Source organism: Cygnus atratus, chromosome 3 (genome assembly GCF_013377495.2).
Source record: "Cygnus atratus isolate AKBS03 ecotype Queensland, Australia chromosome 3, CAtr_DNAZoo_HiC_assembly, whole genome shotgun sequence".
NCBI lineage: Eukaryota > Metazoa > Chordata > Aves > Anseriformes > Anatidae > Cygnus > Cygnus atratus.
The window spans coordinates 98,933,674-98,952,960 of NC_066364.1; the positions used below are offsets into that span (position 1 = coordinate 98,933,674).

General features: G+C 43.1%; 1 protein-coding gene across 9 annotated transcripts in view; it reads right to left on the reverse strand.

Annotated features, from left to right (window-relative positions):
* MARK1 (microtubule affinity regulating kinase 1) overlaps positions 1 to 18,723 on the reverse strand; it is a 58,222-nt gene extending 39,499 nt beyond the window's left edge. For 7 of the 9 annotated variants that reach the window (XM_035559959.2, XM_035559923.2, XM_035559912.2 and 4 more), the window contains exon 1: positions 17,992 to 18,110. In XM_035559959.2, the coding sequence (XP_035415852.1) occupies positions 17,992 to 18,075 (84 nt within the window). In that variant the 5' untranslated portion in view covers positions 18,076 to 18,110. Of the gene's footprint in view, positions 1 to 17,991; positions 18,111 to 18,352 lie in introns of those variants that run through there. The other 2 variants (XM_035559931.2, XM_035559950.2) reach the window with 2 other exon arrangements.
* Between the last annotated feature and the right edge of the window lie 564 nt (positions 18,724 to 19,287).

A 19,287-nucleotide genomic window follows, 5' to 3' on the forward strand; every position in this document is an offset into this window, starting at 1 on the left:
CCTTCTCTACCCAACGCAGCTTTGCAAAGGCAAGACAGTGCCATGCTCAGCAACGCCACCCCTGAGACAGCACTGAAGAGCTAACACCATGAAGTGGCTGCCAAGTGGGTGCTCCTCTGCTTTACTTACTCAGCACCTTTTAGCCACTTCGCTAGCCGCTGGGGTGGTATTCTCACTAATTACATGCTTGAATTAATCTTCAAATATAAACATAAATATCATCAGCTATATTACCCATTCTTACAGCTTAGTCTTGAGAAGTCCCCAGAACTACTCTGGCCACCAAACCACACTCTCTTTCAAGCAAACACGTAAGGCTTGATAGTCCTTCTGAGTTACGCGGTAACATATCAAGGTGCCTACCATCACACCTCATTTGATTAAGCAAACTTCTTAGTCCTGAATTCCCCCTTCTTGCATTAAAGCAAGTCAAATCCTCGGTACAGTCAACCCTCAAAATCAAAGAAAGTACACATATTGCTGGATAAGGCACAGCATCACATTTCCTCACTCAGTATTATCTCCTGCTCTGAATTTAAGTTCCTTTCAGACAATTTTTAATATTCATAACCCCGAACATTTTCAAGCATGTGCCATACACATGAGCATTTGTAACTGCTGTCGTATTTTGCAAGGTAATCAAAACAACTAGCCCAGATAGAGGAGTCTAAATGGTTTAGAAGACCTTATATACAGGTCTGATTAGTAACAGCTTTAATTCACAATACCAAGGCAGGAAGAAAAAGGGGAGAAAGATTAGAAGTCACGTCCTGAATGCCCAGTTCTTTTCATATTTAACTGCTTGCTGTCTGTTGCTATTCCTTCAGTAGTGAAGAGCTTCTCACAAACTGCCTTTTTCCTTCTGCTGAAGAAACAAACCCAAACTAGAGGAGTCCAAGTTTTGTGAAGTCTTGGTAGGCCTCAATATAGAAACTAGCACAGCCGTTTGGATCAGCTTCTTCAGCATCATACATCAACAGCACACAGAGCCGCAGGGTTTGCAGGTATGAAGCGTGGTACCACTCAGAGCCTCATGAGATGACAGCATTGTATCCACCACCTAGTGCCAGAAGGGGATTCACTTTTCTCCCAGGTAAACATCACGTCTGCACAAAATCACAGCTTACTCTTGCCACACACACCCATCATGTCACACTACAATTAGTAAATCATCTCCAATCTCAATCAAAAGATTATTAGAGCACTATCTACCCTAACTTTTCATATGTGACACATAAGAAAGTACTTTGGATGGAGCAATTAGAAAGACAGAATGTGTGTGTATGCACACGATTCTCTTCATCGTTTCTTACCAGCAATTAAACTAGACTGTGAATGCAGTATAGAAACTTTGTTACTAAAAGAAATGAAGCAATCAACCTATTCCACTGAAACAGGACAACATGCAGGACTGGGCTCAAAACAAACAAACAAAAACGTAGTGAGGGAAACAGAATACACAGGTTTTTAACTGGATACCAAGACCAATGGACGGCAGAGACAGAAGGGGATCACACAAAACCCCTTGCTGACACAGGCTTTCCAGCAGTGCACAAAGAAAATAATCAAACACATGCATGTGCATCTTTCTGTTTATATCTGATTTACATAACACGTAGGAATTCCAGGCATGAACTTTTAAAAGAGCTCGCAGCTATCAGCAATAAGAAACAAGTTTGAATAAAGCTCGTCTAAGTCAAGCATATGCAAACAATTTATTAACTGATGCTGTAACTCTGAAATGCATTTATATATATATACATATATTTGAAAGTCCAGACTAGATGCATGGAGCTCACTATACAGTATCAAGTAAGATACTAAAGAGAATAACTCTCTCACTCTTTTTTGTATCTTTCCTCTTCTCCCTAATTGTAACTTTCTCAATTTCAGAAACACAGGTTCAAAGAAAATACTAAAACTTATTTCTGTTGCAAGATAAAGTACAATATATTAATGTCCACGCAAAATAAGGATTGCTTTCTGGAAGCATTCACGTATGCTGGTGACAGGTAAGCTTTTGTTGAGCACGGAGTACATCTTACACTATGAGCATTATGAAAGTGTCTAAGTCCCACAGCAGTTTTTTTAGTCTTAAATGCTCAAGATAGCTTCATAAGACAGAAATAAATTTGCCAGCTTTAAGACTGAACTGTTTTTCTAGTCACAGGATGCAATGTTTACAGGTCTGCGCTTCAAGCAGCCTCAGACAGAGCGCAGAGCTGCTCTACAAGCGCAATGTCATGCGCAGCTACCCAACACGGTTCTAACGCGCAGAGAGCTCTGAAGAACACATGTAATTTTATATAGTGACACTAACAAATCCTGTCCGTGTTATAGCAGGCTTTCTCCCTTTTTTTTCTAAGCACAACAGTGTTACATGGAAGGGTGGACTTCATTATCAAATGCAATCACAGATACTTTATATTCAAAGATTTAAAAAAAAAAAAAAAAATACACTCATCCCCCTCTGAGGAAAGAAGCCAGTCAAAACATTTCAGAAAAACAAATACCTTCGTGGCAGCAAAGCAGGTCTCATAACCCGAAATCAGCTAACACATTTCCTCAGCTTATCGTTCCCCCTCAGGAAGCCTCCCCCCAGCCTGGCGTGCAGGTGCAGAAGAGCAGCACCTTCCTGCATTTGTTTTATTTCGCTCAGAATTGGCACAGTTACTTCAACCTGGCACTTTCATTCCTGACTCATCTCAAACACAAACAATGTTTTCCAGGGCTAATTTAGGACAGTCAGCCCATTATCACCTCCATTAATTGCTACAACAAATCAACTGAGAGCCCACCACCTTAAACACAAAGAAAATCAAGACAAGCCTGCTAAAAGCTGCTGCAGTAAACCACAGGTGTAGCCAAGGGGAGGAAAATCTACTTTTCTTAAAATCTTACACCTAATAGCTTCTAGTTATTTATCATTCAGTGTAGTCCTAGACACTGCAATCAAGCCTTACCAAGCAAAAGAATAAACCTGTTTTTTTTTTTTTAAATGAAAAATAAAATGGTTAATGTACCTCACATATGAAACCTAACATGACTTCCGTGTTTTTGACAGAAAGTGTGTATCAGAAGTGGAAGTGGGAAGAAAGCAGAAAGGTTATTACTGCTGCAGCCTACTAGACACATTTAAAACATTCAGTGCCTCTCGCAAGCTATAGCTCTTTCTTCAGGAGGTGATCAGTTTAGCTTTGCCATTGTTTTTTGACCTACCTTATGAGATCTTCAAGCCTGCCAGTGCTGAGCTCCAGACGAGCACTCGCAGCTCCCAGAGAGCATCCTGCCAGTGCCCAGAGACATCCTCCGGTACAGGGCACTACTGCTCAGTGCCATGGCACTCACAGGTAGCTCAGAAACATTCAGTAGGACAAAAGGGAATGAAAAGCTAATGCTGATAGTTAATTTGAACCAACCAAACAAGAACACACCCAGAAAGAGAAACTTCTGGCAAAGGAAACCGGCAGGAGCTTTTATTGCGCTTATAAAGGACACAGGCAGGTCATTTTTCAGCTGGCCTGATGAAAGGCAGGCGAAAAGAAACATGAAACAACTTACAGTTCAGGATTGTGTCAAGCACATGGAGCTTCTCAAAGTGTTTGCAATAGTATAAGAAATGGAAAAAGCTTGAATATCCAACTTCAAAACTGAGGGGAAAGGGCTGTTTCTGCAGCCTGCAGACTACAGTCTGGAAACCTGAGGCTTGCCTCCAAATGATGAGAAGAACAGCAAGATGCAAGGTTTACTCACAAAAGAGTGACCAGTTGATAGAGTTAAGCATCTCCCTCAATCACGATCAAACAACAGCCTTCTGGGCCACCTGAGGTTTCTTCTTCAGAAGGCAGAACAACATCCGCACAGCTAACTAGTGCCAGGCTCCAAATCCCACCTCTTTCTCTCCAAGTTTACAAAATGTGATTTTTTTTTCTCGTCTATTGGATACCTAAGACATATCCGCGCCACAGGAGGCTCACGTGGGGTGACCTCCAGCCCCTGAGCGCAGAAATCCCTCGGCAGCGCCACCAGCATCAGGGGAACGCCCAGCCCAGGCGGCCGGGACCACACCAGCTCCATTTAAACCTCTCGTGGAATCACACTGTCAGGCCAGGAACAATGGGAAAAGAAAACCTACCATACCACTTTTCTACTTCATAAAAGTTATTCCTTTAGCAAGCTGGACAGTAGGCCTTAGTCTTTACATTCCCATTACTGGATTCACCAATGATGAATCTATCAAGACAGGTTGCCATCTTTTTTTTGAAAAGACCATTTTACCTCAAGGTTTTATTAACTTTCTAAAATCAAGCCCGCTGCTAAAAAGCGACAAGATGACCAATTACAGTATCCAAACTGAAAGCAATATAAGCTAATTTAGTGGATGGCCACAAAGATGATACGAGGCCTGTAGCATCTCCCCTATGATGAAAGGCTGAGAGACCTGGGCCTGTTCAGCCTGGAGAAAAGAAGACTAAGAGGGGATCTCATCAATGTATATAAATACCTGAAGTGTGGGAGACAGAGGGATTTGGCCAACCTCTTTTCAGTGGTTTGTGGGGACAGGACAAGGGGCAATGGCCATAAGATGGAGCACAGGAAGTTCCGCACCAACATGTGAAAGAACTTCTTCACGGTGAGGGTGACGGAGCACTGGCACAGGCTGCCCGGGGGGGTTGTGGAGTCTCCTCCTCTGGAGATATTCAAGGCCCCTCTGGACGCCTGCCTGGGCAGCCTGCTCTAGGGAACCTGCTTTGGCAGGGGGGTTGGACCCGATGATCTTTCGAGGTCCCTTCCAACCCCTTCAGTTCTGTGATTCTGTGATTGATGCACACACGTCCCACAAATGAAATCGGAGGGCAGCACAGGGATCCACAACCTCCATTAAACCACGTTTCAACTGACGTTCCCCAATATTGAGAAGGATGTTGGAATATTCCTTTGAGATATTCAAAGGGGTGGTGAGGCACTGGAACAGGTTGCCCAGAGAAGCTGTGGATGCCCCATCCCTGGAGGTGTTCAAGGCCAGGCTGGATGGGGCCTTAGGCAGCCTGTCCTGGTGGCAGGTGTCCCTACCCGTGGCGGGGGGTTGGAATTAGGGGATCTTTAAGGTCCCTTCCAACCTGAACCGTTCTGTCATTCCTTTTAAGGAGCTTGAAAATCTAATTTAAATGGTACAGAGACTTATCTTAGTATTTTCCTTCAAACAATACAATACAAACATATCTAAAAGAAGTTAGGCAACCTGTTAATTTTGACAGTTAGAAGAGGAAAAAAAAAATCGCACGGACTAATAGGGCCTATTTTATGCCCTTCGGGGCACCGGCAAGGATCCTTCCTTATCCAGAGAGCACGTTCATGGACCTCTGTGCTAGAGGTTACCAGCTTAGCTTCATTAAGCGTCAGCCTTGCCAGTATTTCCTGGTGTACCTCTCTGCACCAAGGCCTTCTGATGTCAGTAGCAAGTCTTGCCTCAAAGGACTGAAGTGCAAAGTGTCTCCTGGACACCTTCAGCCACAGAAATGTAGTTTTAATGTTTAAGACAGGATTTTATCAGACTCAGCATTCTGCAGACACATTATTTTCATAAGCATTGATACAAAGTTTGACTTTCTGAGGAGAGTGAGTAATACATCTTTGGCTCAGGAAAATCAACTGCCTTCTAAAAGGAGGTTCCTCTGATAGATGATTTAGTCTGTTTTAATAGCAGTGTTAAATATCAGATCAGAAAACATGGACTTAAATGGACCGTAGTAACGATTTACCTATATGTGGGTAATGCTACACCACATTTCAGCTTAGCAAATATCTTCCCAGACTTGCGCAGATTTACGCTTAACTTTAAGCTGTCCAAACACAGCCTGCCCCTTGGACCAGCTTATATCTTACAACCCAAGAGCGTGCTCTAAGCAGTGCTCAGACAACAATCTCCTCCGAGCCTCTTGTTTCTACACTCATGCAATCATATCTTCTAACCTTTGGGCTTCAGTTATTTAACATTACAAGCTACTACAATTTAGGGAAGGAAAAAAAAAAAAGCAGCCAACAGCAATATACCACAAAGATTTTGCAAAGTATGTAGTATAGCTAAAAATAGTATTTCCTTACATGTTTTAAGGAGGCTGATACAGTAATACAGTAGATTATGAATATTAACAGGTACACATATACTGCAGACATCTGTCAACGCATTGAATTCAAGCCATGAACAGAAGTTACGTGCAAGCACTGAAAAGAAATGCAAAAGCCAAGCCCAAGAGAAAAAATGAGCATAACTAATGAAATAGTCCAGGTGACAAGTCACCAAAAGATGTGAAAGAAAAAACACTGCAGGATGCAAAGAAAATATTGAAAGCAACAGATGCTGGATTTACTGTCCATTAAAATAAGTAGGTAAGAAGATTTAGAAGAAATGTTATGTGTGCGTCTTTATATATATATATATATATATATATATATATATATATATATATGGATGAAGCTTAAGAATATGAAGAATTTATCATTAAAGGGTCAAACAAAAACTAACACTTATTCAAAACAAACACAGACATTAAAACAAACATCCAATCCAACAAAAGAAAAAAATATTTTACAAAAAAATTGCTGTGGCTTTCTCTCTCCAGTCCTTGACAGTCAGTGTGTGAGGAATCGCAGATCCCCAGCTATGGCCTTCCAACACTACTCCCAGCCTGCAAGACGTCAAGGTCAGGCATTTCCAGACTTCTTTATCAGGACAGTGAGGGACTGCAAATAATTGGCAGCAGCAATGGCAGCCTCCAGCTCGCCATAAGCAGAGGCAGCTCTTGGCTCTCTCTGGAACTGGTCATACTTTGAACCAGCCTGGCAAGCACTAAAGCACTGTATTTTACAGTTTGGGATTCTCCAGTTTAAGTGGCTTGCTTGACCAGATGGTGTCTCATATTAAAGCAGGAATTAATTTGATTCAGCTGTAAGGAAGGGCAAGTGAGGAAAGCAGAAATCCCGGGAACCTGATGACAATGTCAGCAGGTGACACAGACAACCAATCCCCATATCAGGAACTGGGAATCCATCCTCAAAACTTTATAAGGAGAGCTGTCCTTACACACATTTGAGATGGCTATCACTGCATTGTTCCAAGCCTTAGGATGGGTCAGTCAGTAACGCTCTCTCTTCACCACCAGCAGTCCTAAGATGCTCCTTGCCCCTTGGGAGATGGAGAAAGCCACAGAGTACATGAGATGCAATCGCAATGTTGCAATGCCTGAATCATTGCAAGCTAACTGTGAGCTCAGTCTGTATTTTCTTCCTTAAATTTACCAAATTAACTACTAAGCCTTCCATTTCCAGGGATGAGAGCTCTCACGTTAGATATCTTTCTCTTTTCACCAAGCAGACGACAAAGAAGCTGTTCATGTTCCACCTGACATGAAGTTAGGCAGAGCTTTCTGTCCTTTCCCAAAAATTATCTGGAGGTAAAAACTTTACCTACTACCTGTCAAAGCACTTTCCAGTCTCCAGTCTCCCAATTCACTTCCTTCTTTGTTCTGCTGATCTCTCACTGAGCTAGTCTTGGAAATATCTCCAATGAAACCCAGATACTATTAGCAAAACAGCCCATGCAGCATTAACGTTTCACTTTATTATAAATAACTTTAGTCTGATAGTCAACTGTTCCATTTAGTTTAGCCTCTCCAGATTAAGAACTATTGTATGAAAGGAAACAGAACAAACAGATAGACACAGAAGTGCACTTTGTCTCTTCTATGCTACTCTAGAAGTCCTGACACCACTCACTTTGAAAATAATTCTATTTAAACAAAATATTACACGCCAGTAGGAAAAGGATTTAATAAGTGATGGTGAAAAAGCTGGTATACAATACCAAAACATGAATTTCCCCAAAAGGTCACACAACCGAAAATAAATAAAATCCTCTAGCATTTAGACAATGTATAACTTGATTTTGATGTAAGCACTATGTTTCTGCAGCCATCAGATAAGTGAGAACAGCTTTATTAAAAAGGACCTTTAAATGCAGTTTATTTCATCGGTCTTCTTTTCTTTGCAGAGGTTGAACCATCAGGTTTCTCTCATCCTGTTCACGAACACTACTGCAGCCACACGTCTCTTATAACAAGGTTTTGAATCGACCAATTCCAGTATCTATATTAGATCGATCCTCATTGCTCATACCAACTTTCTGTAGATAAGATTGCTCTGGACTATGCAGCAGATGGAGAAAGAGTTTCATTGTGAAGTGCTCTCGTATATTTTCTTTTTTCATATGCATCTTATGTCCATCACTGGAAGACAGAACTCTAAAAAGAAGGCAGCCTTGTTTAATACTGACATAAGAGAAACAAATTTGAAAAGCTACTATATATATGTACACATGGTTAAGACTGCTCGGAGACAGTATTGCTAATATTTTTTGTATAAGTTTCATTGCGTTAAATTACTACAATCGTCGCTCCTTCTAGAGTCTGATCTTACGGAGAAAATACTACTTTAACTCCATCAAGTAACAATATTTTCCTGATTTTTTTTAACCACCAGTAGGCAGTCCCTACTACAGTAATTGCATGGGGAAGAAAATCTGATTACTGTTAGAAAAACATTTACTAAATAAAAACCCAAATGCTTTAGAGAATTCTATTGCCTTCAGTCGATAACACTGTCTGGAATAGAGATGAACAAATACATTACACACGCAATCCATTTGGAGAAAACTACCATATCCTCTGTAAAAACTCAACATAGCATTTAACACAGTACCATAATTTCCATGGCAAAAATCACACTCTTCTTAATGTGCAAGGTTCTCTGAGTTTTTGAACTATGCCTCTGCTTATTTTAAGTAATGACAGAAACATCTAAGAATTAGAAAGATTCTTATATACATCTGAGGCCAAGCATGCACTCTCGAAAGGAATTTCAGATATTTACTGTTTAAGCACAAGTAATTCACGCTGCTGCTACACATAGTGCAGTATCTCCTACACTTAGCTCCCCTAACTCCACAGTTCTCTCAAAATACATTCCTGACATATCAACTGAGTTCACAATGAAAACCTCTCTCTACACAGGACATTATAAAATTGTACATCCTTCCTGACTTATCATTACAAAACCTTGGTTACTCTCAACTGTCACCTAAGAGAATAAAGCACAGTAACTCTACTGGGGGGCAAAAGGAAATGTAAAGTGGGAAAAATACAGTACCTCTAACAGGCAAATATTTAAAGCTGTAACAATCCTTTTTGCTAGCACCTTCAGAAAGTGCCCCCAAAACAAAGCCAACTCCCCCCAACCAACCCGAGGCAAAGCATTTCTTCACTCCCTTTAACTTTACGACTCAGATCATTCCCATACTCCTTGAGATCCAACCAAAAGGACGTTGCTCAAAGAATAACCAGGAGATACACTACACAGCTTTAGTAAAGCTCTCTATTGATTTTGGTTATGTCACGAGCAAAACTGGAAAAGGTCCCAGAAAGAGTGAGAAGCACAAGGAAGTTGGCAACGGCTATGCAAGCTCAAGCACAAAAGCACTTAAGTAAGCAAAATGTGGGGAAAAACAAAGAGGGGAGGGGAAAAGGGTGATAAAAATAGGAAATTACAGGTATTAAGTGGCCAGCAGCTTAATGAACATGGACTGACGGAATCTCAGAAAGATGGATATTGGGAAATATGTAATGAAAAATGGGCTGTGACAGCAGGTTAACAACTATCACTAGGTTTAAAATGACCCTGATCAAATATTTGAGGGACTAAATAAGAAAATTGCTCCAAGTAATAACCCTTAAGAACACAATTAAGAGGCCTTCTCCACTCTGAAAAAGGTAGCTGCTTGAATGCAAGTAAAAGACTTTTTTTTAAATTTTTATTTCACTCTCTTGCTATAAGTACATGGCTGAGATGGAAAAGATGAGACCCAACAGTAGCGAAAGGAGAAAGCCAGGAGGAAAGGCTCCACGGGAGCTGAAAATAGCCCTCAACCACCGTGACTCAGGCTGTGTCTTCACTTTGAAGGTGTGTGTGTGTGTGTTCAGTGCACCACGAGCGAGGCGCAGGTCCTCCCCCAGAAGAGCAGCAGCACTACAAGTTCTGCCACGAGGTTAGCCTGGGGCAGGAGCCTTTCCTGCAAGCCCTGCTAGAGCCCCATCTATCCAAAAGCTCATCTGTTTTCTCCAACCACTTCTGGCTAATACAAGATAGCACCTAACAACCTCGACTAATTTTGTCTCTACTTGAGATTTTAAAGTTATCATGCACTGCTATTACTTTGTAATACAAAAACAATTAGACTGTCACCAGTGATACTTCCATTATCTGCTCTCGCAAAGGACTGCCATAGGCTATCCAGTAACTCTGTAAGCTCAGCAGTACTTTCCAGCAGAGACGAAGAAGTTGTGCCCTCTTAATTTTCAAGCAATCGACCTTACAACTGTATTTGTTTAAAATACAGTACTGCAACACATCTAGGCAAAGCTCCTCACGTTGAATCTATAATATATCATTTTTTGGGTACCATTCTCTGCTCAGGTTAGCATCTCTTATTTTGCTACTTGTGTGAATTCCACAGGCCACGTGTTGCAAACAGGATTATTCTTCTACTTGCTGCCAACACACCATGACAGTCATGTTAAACACGGCTGACACTGCTCTAAGGTTATGGAAGCATTTCCATTCTCTTCTCAGTGCAAGTCAACCTTGCTGATCTATCTTTACCAGAGAAACCCCTGGGACTCTGACCACACGTATCCAGCTAATATAGCTACTGGACATTTAAAACGACTGGATTTAAAGAATGGTTTACTGCTCATTTTTTGTATGTGCTTCTTTGGATGTGATATACACCATGGAATGGAAAACAAAGAAACTGCCTAAAGCTCGCTCTAACCAAAAGTCCTCTCTTTCTGATACATTACCAGGCTTTTGAAATGCAGTGCTAAGAAACATGCAGATACGAAAAAATAGCCCCCCTCCTTTTTTGTTTTCCAAAACACATTAACACATTGGATTGTTTTATTATGAGTGTAGGTTTCTATAACGTCCTACATTTTTTGCAAAATGTCACAAACTTGAAACAGTCGGCACACAAAGGGTCAGGAGACAGGGATACCGAGCACTTGTATCTTGATCAGCTCAGCAGGAGTCTACAAAAGTCATTTTGATGGTAAACCACATTAGTGCCAAGAAGGTAAGCAGAGCACGGACCACTTCTGATTGTTTCACCCACAGCCTGCACCTAAGGTGTTCGACAAGCATAGGAATGGCAAGATAAAAGAAGCAAAATGACTTTTACTGGATCTAAATACAACAGAAAAAAAGACTTGAACACACAGACAACACCTTTATTTCAGCAGAACAGAAAGCCTGCTTACCAATGATTTAAGTGAATGTAAAAGTGACGGTAGATCAGCTGTCCTGGTAAGATGAAGAATTTTAGAATAACAATGATCCTACGTTCTCCACAGATGCACAGAAAACCTGCACTTTGGGGTTTTACATAAGTACACTCTATTGATCGATCATTACAGTCTAACCCATGGCACTGCTCCATGAGCACGTCCAGTCCATTGCCTTAAAGATTAATTGTAACCCGGCTGATTTTTAACTATGCGGATGCCTTACTACGAATGTAAACATAGGTTTTTCAGCCTAAGCGGGTGTTTCCCATGACAGCTTACATAAAGAAACCCCTGACTAAATGCTCCCCTGAAAAAAACTTTTTTTTTCTACTGCCATGTCAGTTCACAAAGAAGCAGAGAGAGTACTTGCCAATGCTCCTGCCTTAAACTATTTTACCATGATTGTTAAAGCATGTTTGGTCACTACTCGGGTAAAATAAGATGAAATTTGGAAATGAAAGTGCAATTTTTACCCATAGCTTCACTAGGATGCCCACCAGAACTCTGCCTAAACTGCATCATCACCAGTAAGTTGTAAACTGACACAGATCTCAGCAATCCTTTGATTTCACCTTTTTTTTAAGCCGTTTATTCTATTAAGTCAGAAGTTTTCTTGCTTTTTTTTCCTCTTTCTTAGATGAAATACTACCTTCTGCATTTAAAATTCAGTTCAGAACTGAGCAGAGAACATAAAGTTGATTTACAATCTGAAAAAAGTGAAAAAATGTTAACAAGCAAAGGCTTGCCAGTAACTGTGGAGAAAGAGCTTATTATTAAAATTCAGATTCAATTGCATTGTATTCATTACACTGAAGGATATGAATGTTTCGACGGAACTTTCCTGCTTTCTTTGTTGTTTTCAAAAATATTCAACTGGAGACCATTTCTTCTTAATTTACCACTACCTAAAGAAGAGTAAACATTTAAGAGTAAAGACCAAGAAGAACTACTGAAGTCATTAAAAAAAAAAAAGGTGATTATGAAATTCCAGAAAGATAAAAATCACACACAAAAAGCAAGCATTGTGTTTCCAACAACAGAAATCAACAGATCACGTCATGACCACAATACAAATAAGCTAAGTTTGAAACACACCACTGTCTGCAGCAACTTAGTCGCAGCATATTTAGCCTGGAGGGCAGCATAGAGCATAAATGTATATTTAAAAAGAGGGAAAAAAAGTCGTAGCTACTAATAGATAATATCTAAACACCAGTGATAAAATGCTTTCTCTGTGATATCACTAAACATTTGAAAGGTTTGCTCAACCTCTCAAGTTGTTAGCTGTGCAATTTGTGGTGCAAATAAAGCCCTGAAACAGATTTCTTACAGATTTCTAGCTCCACGTTAAAGGTAAAATAATCTCTGGCCTAATTACACAATAGTTTCTCATTGAATCTGCTCTGCTGAAAAAGTTTTAGAAGTTCTCTCAAATATCAGTACGATTTCAAGAGTAGATCTATACTAAATTCTGAGAAAAAGAAACCTGCAAGTGCAAATAAAAGTCACTGATCAAGAACATTATTTTAGAGAAATCCCACTATATGCACTTAAAATAAAAATGAAATATTACTTTTCTAGTGTTTAAGCTATTGGTGTGAGAATTTAGCAGGAGCTCCTTCAGCTGGACAGCAGCAACTGTCACGTAGTAGCAGTGTACCACATAGTAGAAACATTAATTTCCAAATAGAATTGGGTGCTACTAAAGAAAAAAAAAAAGCCACTGTCTTGACTGATGATTAAAACATTTTAAGTGCAGAGTTAGAAAATAAAACGCTGTACTAACAAACACTAAGTCTGCAGGATGAAGAAAGGATGATGGTAGAGGCACACCCCCAAGGCTACACGGAACTTAACCTCATTGTTCTTGTTACGCATTTCACTCCCCTGACCATGTAAGTACAGTTTTCAGAAGACCAGCCACAAACAATCAAATGTTATGTTTACCTATGAACCTCCAAAAACCCATGAAGTATGAAATGACATCAGGAGTACAATCAAACTGCATTAACTCGTCTAAACTCTAACTGCACGTTCTTTTATGACACCTAGAAAGAACACTGAAGCATGAAATGAGACTGTACACAGGCAGATCTGTTCCAAAATATTTCCCTTTACAGAAAGGGAGAAGAAGGACACTGAACACATGCATCACCTCTCCCAGCTGCAATTCACACAGAAGGTTAAACGCGAAGTGGTTAACACGCTTTGTAATAAAATGAACCTTGCTCTCTCCTTTGTGCTTAATGCTGGAGCTAAACATGTGTTTTCCCCCCACAATGTAGGGGGTTGCTCAAGACTTGAACCAAAAAAAAAAAAAAAAAGGGCAGAAAGAAAACACAAACCTTCAAAGTAAGATTAGGAGAGCATACCCTGTTCTTACCATCCAAACAAACATATGGCCTAATGGAGTTCTTATGATCAAGAAAATTCATCTTGCATGGAAAAAACACAGGCATTCTCCACTTTGCTAAAGCCCATCTCTTGTGGATAAGAAAGATACAGCTGTACTCTTGAACCCACAAGGCCTGGAAACTAGGCCATTCTTCTGCTTAAGGCACTGAAAGAAAGAATTCTTGTCAGATACTTTCTCCCACGCCCCCTCTGTCCAAATCAAAACCATGTGTTCTTATTGTGCAAAAGCAAATCCAGGCAAAAAAAAAAAAATTAAACATGGTATAATTATTATTTCCCTGACCTCACCACTTCATTCCATCCTCTTATCTCTTGCCCCGTTCAATTTGTTTCCCTCTAAAAATGCAGCTGTCTCCCAGTCTCCACTATCAGCAAGCCATCCTTCACCACACCTGCTTTAGCAGGCATCTCAGACATCACCCTGCCCTCGCTAGCCTGCAGCGGGGTGCGCGTGTGTCAGAATTATCACAATTACTTCTATGATAATGTAGGCGATGGCATGACTGTAAGTAGCTGTGTTATCGTGCCTTAAAACTCCCCCCTGCCATGACATCTCTTAATCGCTCTGATAGGGCACTGGCTGGGTAAGGCAAGCTGCAGTTCCTACATTCCTCCTCAGCTCCGGCCAGCCTTATCAGCCAGCTCTCCCGCCTTGTTTGTTCCTTCTCCTCCAGTAAACACGCGCCATCTCCGGAGCAGGATGTACCAACTTCTGCGTGCCTGAAAAGTACAAGGCAAAACAGTTCCCTGGGCCTTCTCTGAGAGGGGTGACGCCGCAGCGCAAAGAGAGTCCCAGCATACTTCCACAAGTAAGAGTAAGAGCTTCAGAAGATTGAATGACATTTACCAATGAATTTAAATAATAATAAAAAAAAAACAACTTATACCAGCCTACGAGGTCTTTATGTCAGAAGAAGCAAACTATAGCATTCTCATTTTTATTAATTTCACGAAGCAAGTGGCATATAGCCTACCACCGCAACGCCATGCGCCTTTCCTTACACAGAACTCTCAAAAAGCATTGAAGATCATGTATTACCTGCATGTTTCTTTTCTTTTACTGTAATTCAGGAAGAACGTCCCCCAATTTAAGCACATCATACACGACAATATGAAGGAGAAAACACAAAAGCCTCAATAGCAACTCAATGAAAACAAACGAGCTACAACAAGCTCAAAGCTTTTGATTCCTATCCCTCTCCTCCAGCCTCAGCAGAGATGGGAAGCTCCATTCACCCAAACTAATCCCAACTGCAACTGTCTGAATGCCCTGAAACATTACCTACAGCAGCCTACACATCACTGTCAAGAGGAAACCATAGTTACACATACGAAATCAAATCGCAGGAAAATGTTTACTTTCAATACCACTCTTACCCCTCACTTTAAAAAAAAAAAAAAAGAAAGCTGATAATAGGCATGAAAATAATGTTTACTGCACTGCCTCTACCCATCAATTTTCCTCAGCTTTCCCAATAAACTATTCAATAAGAAAAAGTGTTTGACAATCATACTGTATTTTGTTTCCTTAAACATAGCTATGGTGAAAGAGAAATAAAATTTCCAGTGCAAAACACTTATGGGCATATGAGTTAAAAAAATTAAACATCGCATTGGTAGATGAAAAGAATAGCAAAAAGGACAAAAAAAATGGGTGTGAATTTATATAATGCAGGGCTATCAGTTATACACATACTGACTGTTTCACAATGACTGCTCCCCTCCACCTGTTGTTTGTCCATTGCCATTGGTCCTCCTACCTTTCACTCAAGCTGGCTGATAAGAATTTATCAGGTAACCTGCTGCACGACCCTACCCCTTCTGGACTACTGTCAAAGGGCACTGTGGTGTAAAAGGCACAACCAATTACTGAACCGTGCGCTGTTTTCACACATCCAGCCAGGAACTCTCGTAATTCTTCAAGGGGTGTATATTCTTACGACAGGTGCTCTGTCCAATTTTATTATTTTGTTCAAATGACAGAACACCCGCTTGCATACTTACTGAGAAAAGTGTACATTGAAATATATACAAAAATACACATAACTTTTTCTTTTTTTCTTAAAAACAAGAAAAAAAAACAGAACAGTGAAAGCAGCTGCTGAGAGACCGGGGGTGGCAGTGGTAGGGTAGTTCCCAATGATTTCATGCAACGATCTCACACCATGTGCAAAGCACAGCTGGACGCAGACGTAGATTTGTACCCAGACCCATCAGTCAGCTCTCTCGGGGATGCAGAGCTACAACCTATCCCTTGAGAGTCACACAATGGAGCAACATTTCTGAGGGATGGCCACAAGGAAGGAAGAAAAGATTGCTACGCAGAAGATCACCATTAACTGCACAACTTCTGAGAGCTTCGCTAATATATATGCTTGGGAATTGCAGATATGCACTACAAAGAGGGAGTCAGTTCACCAGGCCAAGAACACTCATACTTACCCTGCTCTAATTTAACTCCTGCTTTCCCAGCCCCTCTCTTTTAAGTAACTTCTCCCAGTAGTTGCAACCTCTTGCTACCCCAGCTACCAGAGCTTACCAGCTAACCTCTGCACATCAAGGCCCATCAGCACAAACACTCTGCCCGTCCATTAGTGCTTATTAACAGGAGGAAGCACATTAAGAGCAAATTAAGCGTCTCACCTCACCCTGACAGAGTCCATTTTAAACCAAGGAATTATGCTGTCCTCAAAGTCAACAACAGGCCAGCTCCTTCTTCCCACATTTGCCACTTTAGCCAAAGCTCTTGGGCAAGGGCGACCAGCAGTACCCGAGGGGGCTTCCCCAATGCCCAGAGGGCAGAGGCAACAAACTCCTTGAGGGATCCCTGCCCTGAAACCCAGCAGACACCCTGCTAACAACAGCACAAGAATCACTTTGTGGAGATTTGGGAACTTACTGCTGCACAGCTCTTTACAGGTTGCCTGACTGAGAATTATATTCATTAGTATTAGGTTACAGACTTACACCAAGATTTTCAGTAGCAAATGTGCAATTTTAAGGGCTTTGATAACCTGTACACACCCGATTTTTAGATACCCTTGCCTTCTCTGAAAGAAATAAAATATCCTTACTTATATCTAGTTGTCAAAATAGAGCATTCAAAACCAGCACATTTTCTAAATGAACTACCAACAGTTTAATTGAAGTTTTCATTCTACAGAAGTTGATGATGTTTGAAAATACTTCCATTTGCCTTGTGTAAACGCAGTTTGCAAGTCTTATGCGCTGTATTACTGGATACATGCATAAATATTTCTTATCTCTTCCTGTCATCTATCCCTTGTCTACATTCCTATATACATTTGAAATGGAAACTCCTAAGTAACATGCATCATTCAAATCTGGGCCTTGTCATTTAATTAAATCTAAATATTCATTTTCATCTCAAGGACTTGCTTCCATTCTGACACTAATAGAGGACTCATCAGTCCATGAATAAATAGTAAGGACAGACCAAATGGATCTATCTTCTTGCTTTAAGCTTTAACTAGGAACCACACAGACACTGCCTTGTCAATTACACTTCCAATGAGCGACTGAAACTAAAGCCTTCGTTTCTCTAACTACATTTCTGCTACCTTCACCTTCTAATGCCTCTGCTCATGTTTACTCTTCATTTCATGTAATTCAGTAACCTACTCAGCAGACGCTGCTTCTCTAGCTTGTACACGACGAGGCCCTGGTGCTGGCTGGAACCTGAAGCACTGACACGACACAACCGAGCCCGGTCTGTCGCGACCCACCTGCCCGCCTCCCTTCGCTCCTTTACCGATCGCTTTCCATCCAACTGCAAGCCGGGTAAAATTGTGTGTGTGAAATTTCATATGACTGCTCCTGCAACTCCTGCCGCTTTCCCGAAGGCAACTAATGATATCAAGGGCACATTCCAAACATACCTCTTTTAATCTTGGTTCCCTCACCTAAGACGAAAATTTCACACCTCCCATACCACTGCCTACTTAAGTAATCACCACCGGCGGACAGGGCCAGACAAAGTCCGGGACTTTGGGATTTCTTGGTCACACTGCTCTGACGGAGAGGGGTTATTTTCTGCAGGAAGACCGCCACAATGGAGAACACCACTACGCTTCTACCAGTCCGGGCGGAGCGGAGGAAGAGCGCAAAGATGTTTAAGCCGAGCACAAAGGAAGACACAAACAATCCACTCGGGAGGTACCGAGGACGGGAACACGGCCTCCCTCCGACGCCACACAAAGCCAACCAGAGGCAGGCCCGCAGCAACAGGAAGGCAGGAGCCCATCTCCAAGGTGCACACCAAACAAAGGGCGAGCGCAGCCGGACGCCAGCCGGGGCCGAGCGCCAGGCAGGCGGGCGGGTGCCCGGGCAGGGGCGGCCCGGCCCGGAGGCCTCTCCCCGGCGGAGGGCCGCGGCCAGCGCCGTGCTGCGGCTCGGCGCAGGGCAGGGCAGGGCAGGGCGGCCCAGCGAGGCGTGCAGCCGGCCCTGCGGGCGGGGGGAGGCCCGCGGGGCCCGGCGGGGCAGGGGCAGGGCAGGGGGGGAGGCAGGCAGGGAGCACTCACGTTCTCCGCGTCCCGCTCGTTGACGGTGGGCAGCGGCGTGCGGGTGGACATCTTGCGTGCCGGGAGGGGGTGGTGGGGCCGCCCGCTCAGCCTAGGCCGCGCAGCCCCGCCGGCAGCCGGGCGCTCCGGGCGGGCCGGGCCTCCTGCCGCCTGCCGGCCCCCCTAGGCGCCCGGCGACATGGCCGCGCCCGCCCGCCTCGCCGCAGCCGCCACCGGGCTCCGCGCAGCTCGGCCGCCGGCCCCTCCTTCTCCTCCCGCTGCCCGCTCAGGTGAGCGGCCGGCAGCGCAGGGCGGCCACGGCGCCTCCTCGCAGCATCCGGCAGCGGCTCCTCCTCCTCCTCCTCCTCCCGCCGCGGCCTTCCCCGTCCCTGCTCCTCCTCCTCCTCCTCCTCCTCCTGCTCCTGCTCCTCCTGCCCGGCCTCGGCCCTGCGGGCCTGGGGGGCGACGGAGGGGGCTGGGGGCAGCGGGACGGGGGTGCCGAGGCCGCCCCCGGGGCTCGCTGGTGTGCGGGGCAGGCAGCGCTGTGTCCCCGCCTGGGTGCCCGCCCCGGGTCGCAGGCTTTGTGGAGGAGGCTCGCAAAGCCCCGTGGCAGCACCTGTGCGCATCTAGGCGTGTGTGTGCGCCTCGGCCAGCCGCCCGCACCCAGCCCGGGCCGACATCAGGCCAGCGAGGCCGTGCAACGCATCCCTCCGCTTGTGCCCGGGCAGCACGCAGTCCTTGAACGCTTAGCTGGTGACCTCATGTACTTAAAATTAGAAACACACGCGCATTTTTGTCTCTGAGAAGTTGCTGGTGTTTACGTGACAGCAGCTTTTGCTGTAAAACCAACCAACCCCTCTAAAAATAATCTGGAAAAATAGAAAAGCTCCCCTCCACCAAAACCAAAAGAAAAACAATGTGCCTGAATTTCCATTGCAACGACTCAGGATTTTCAC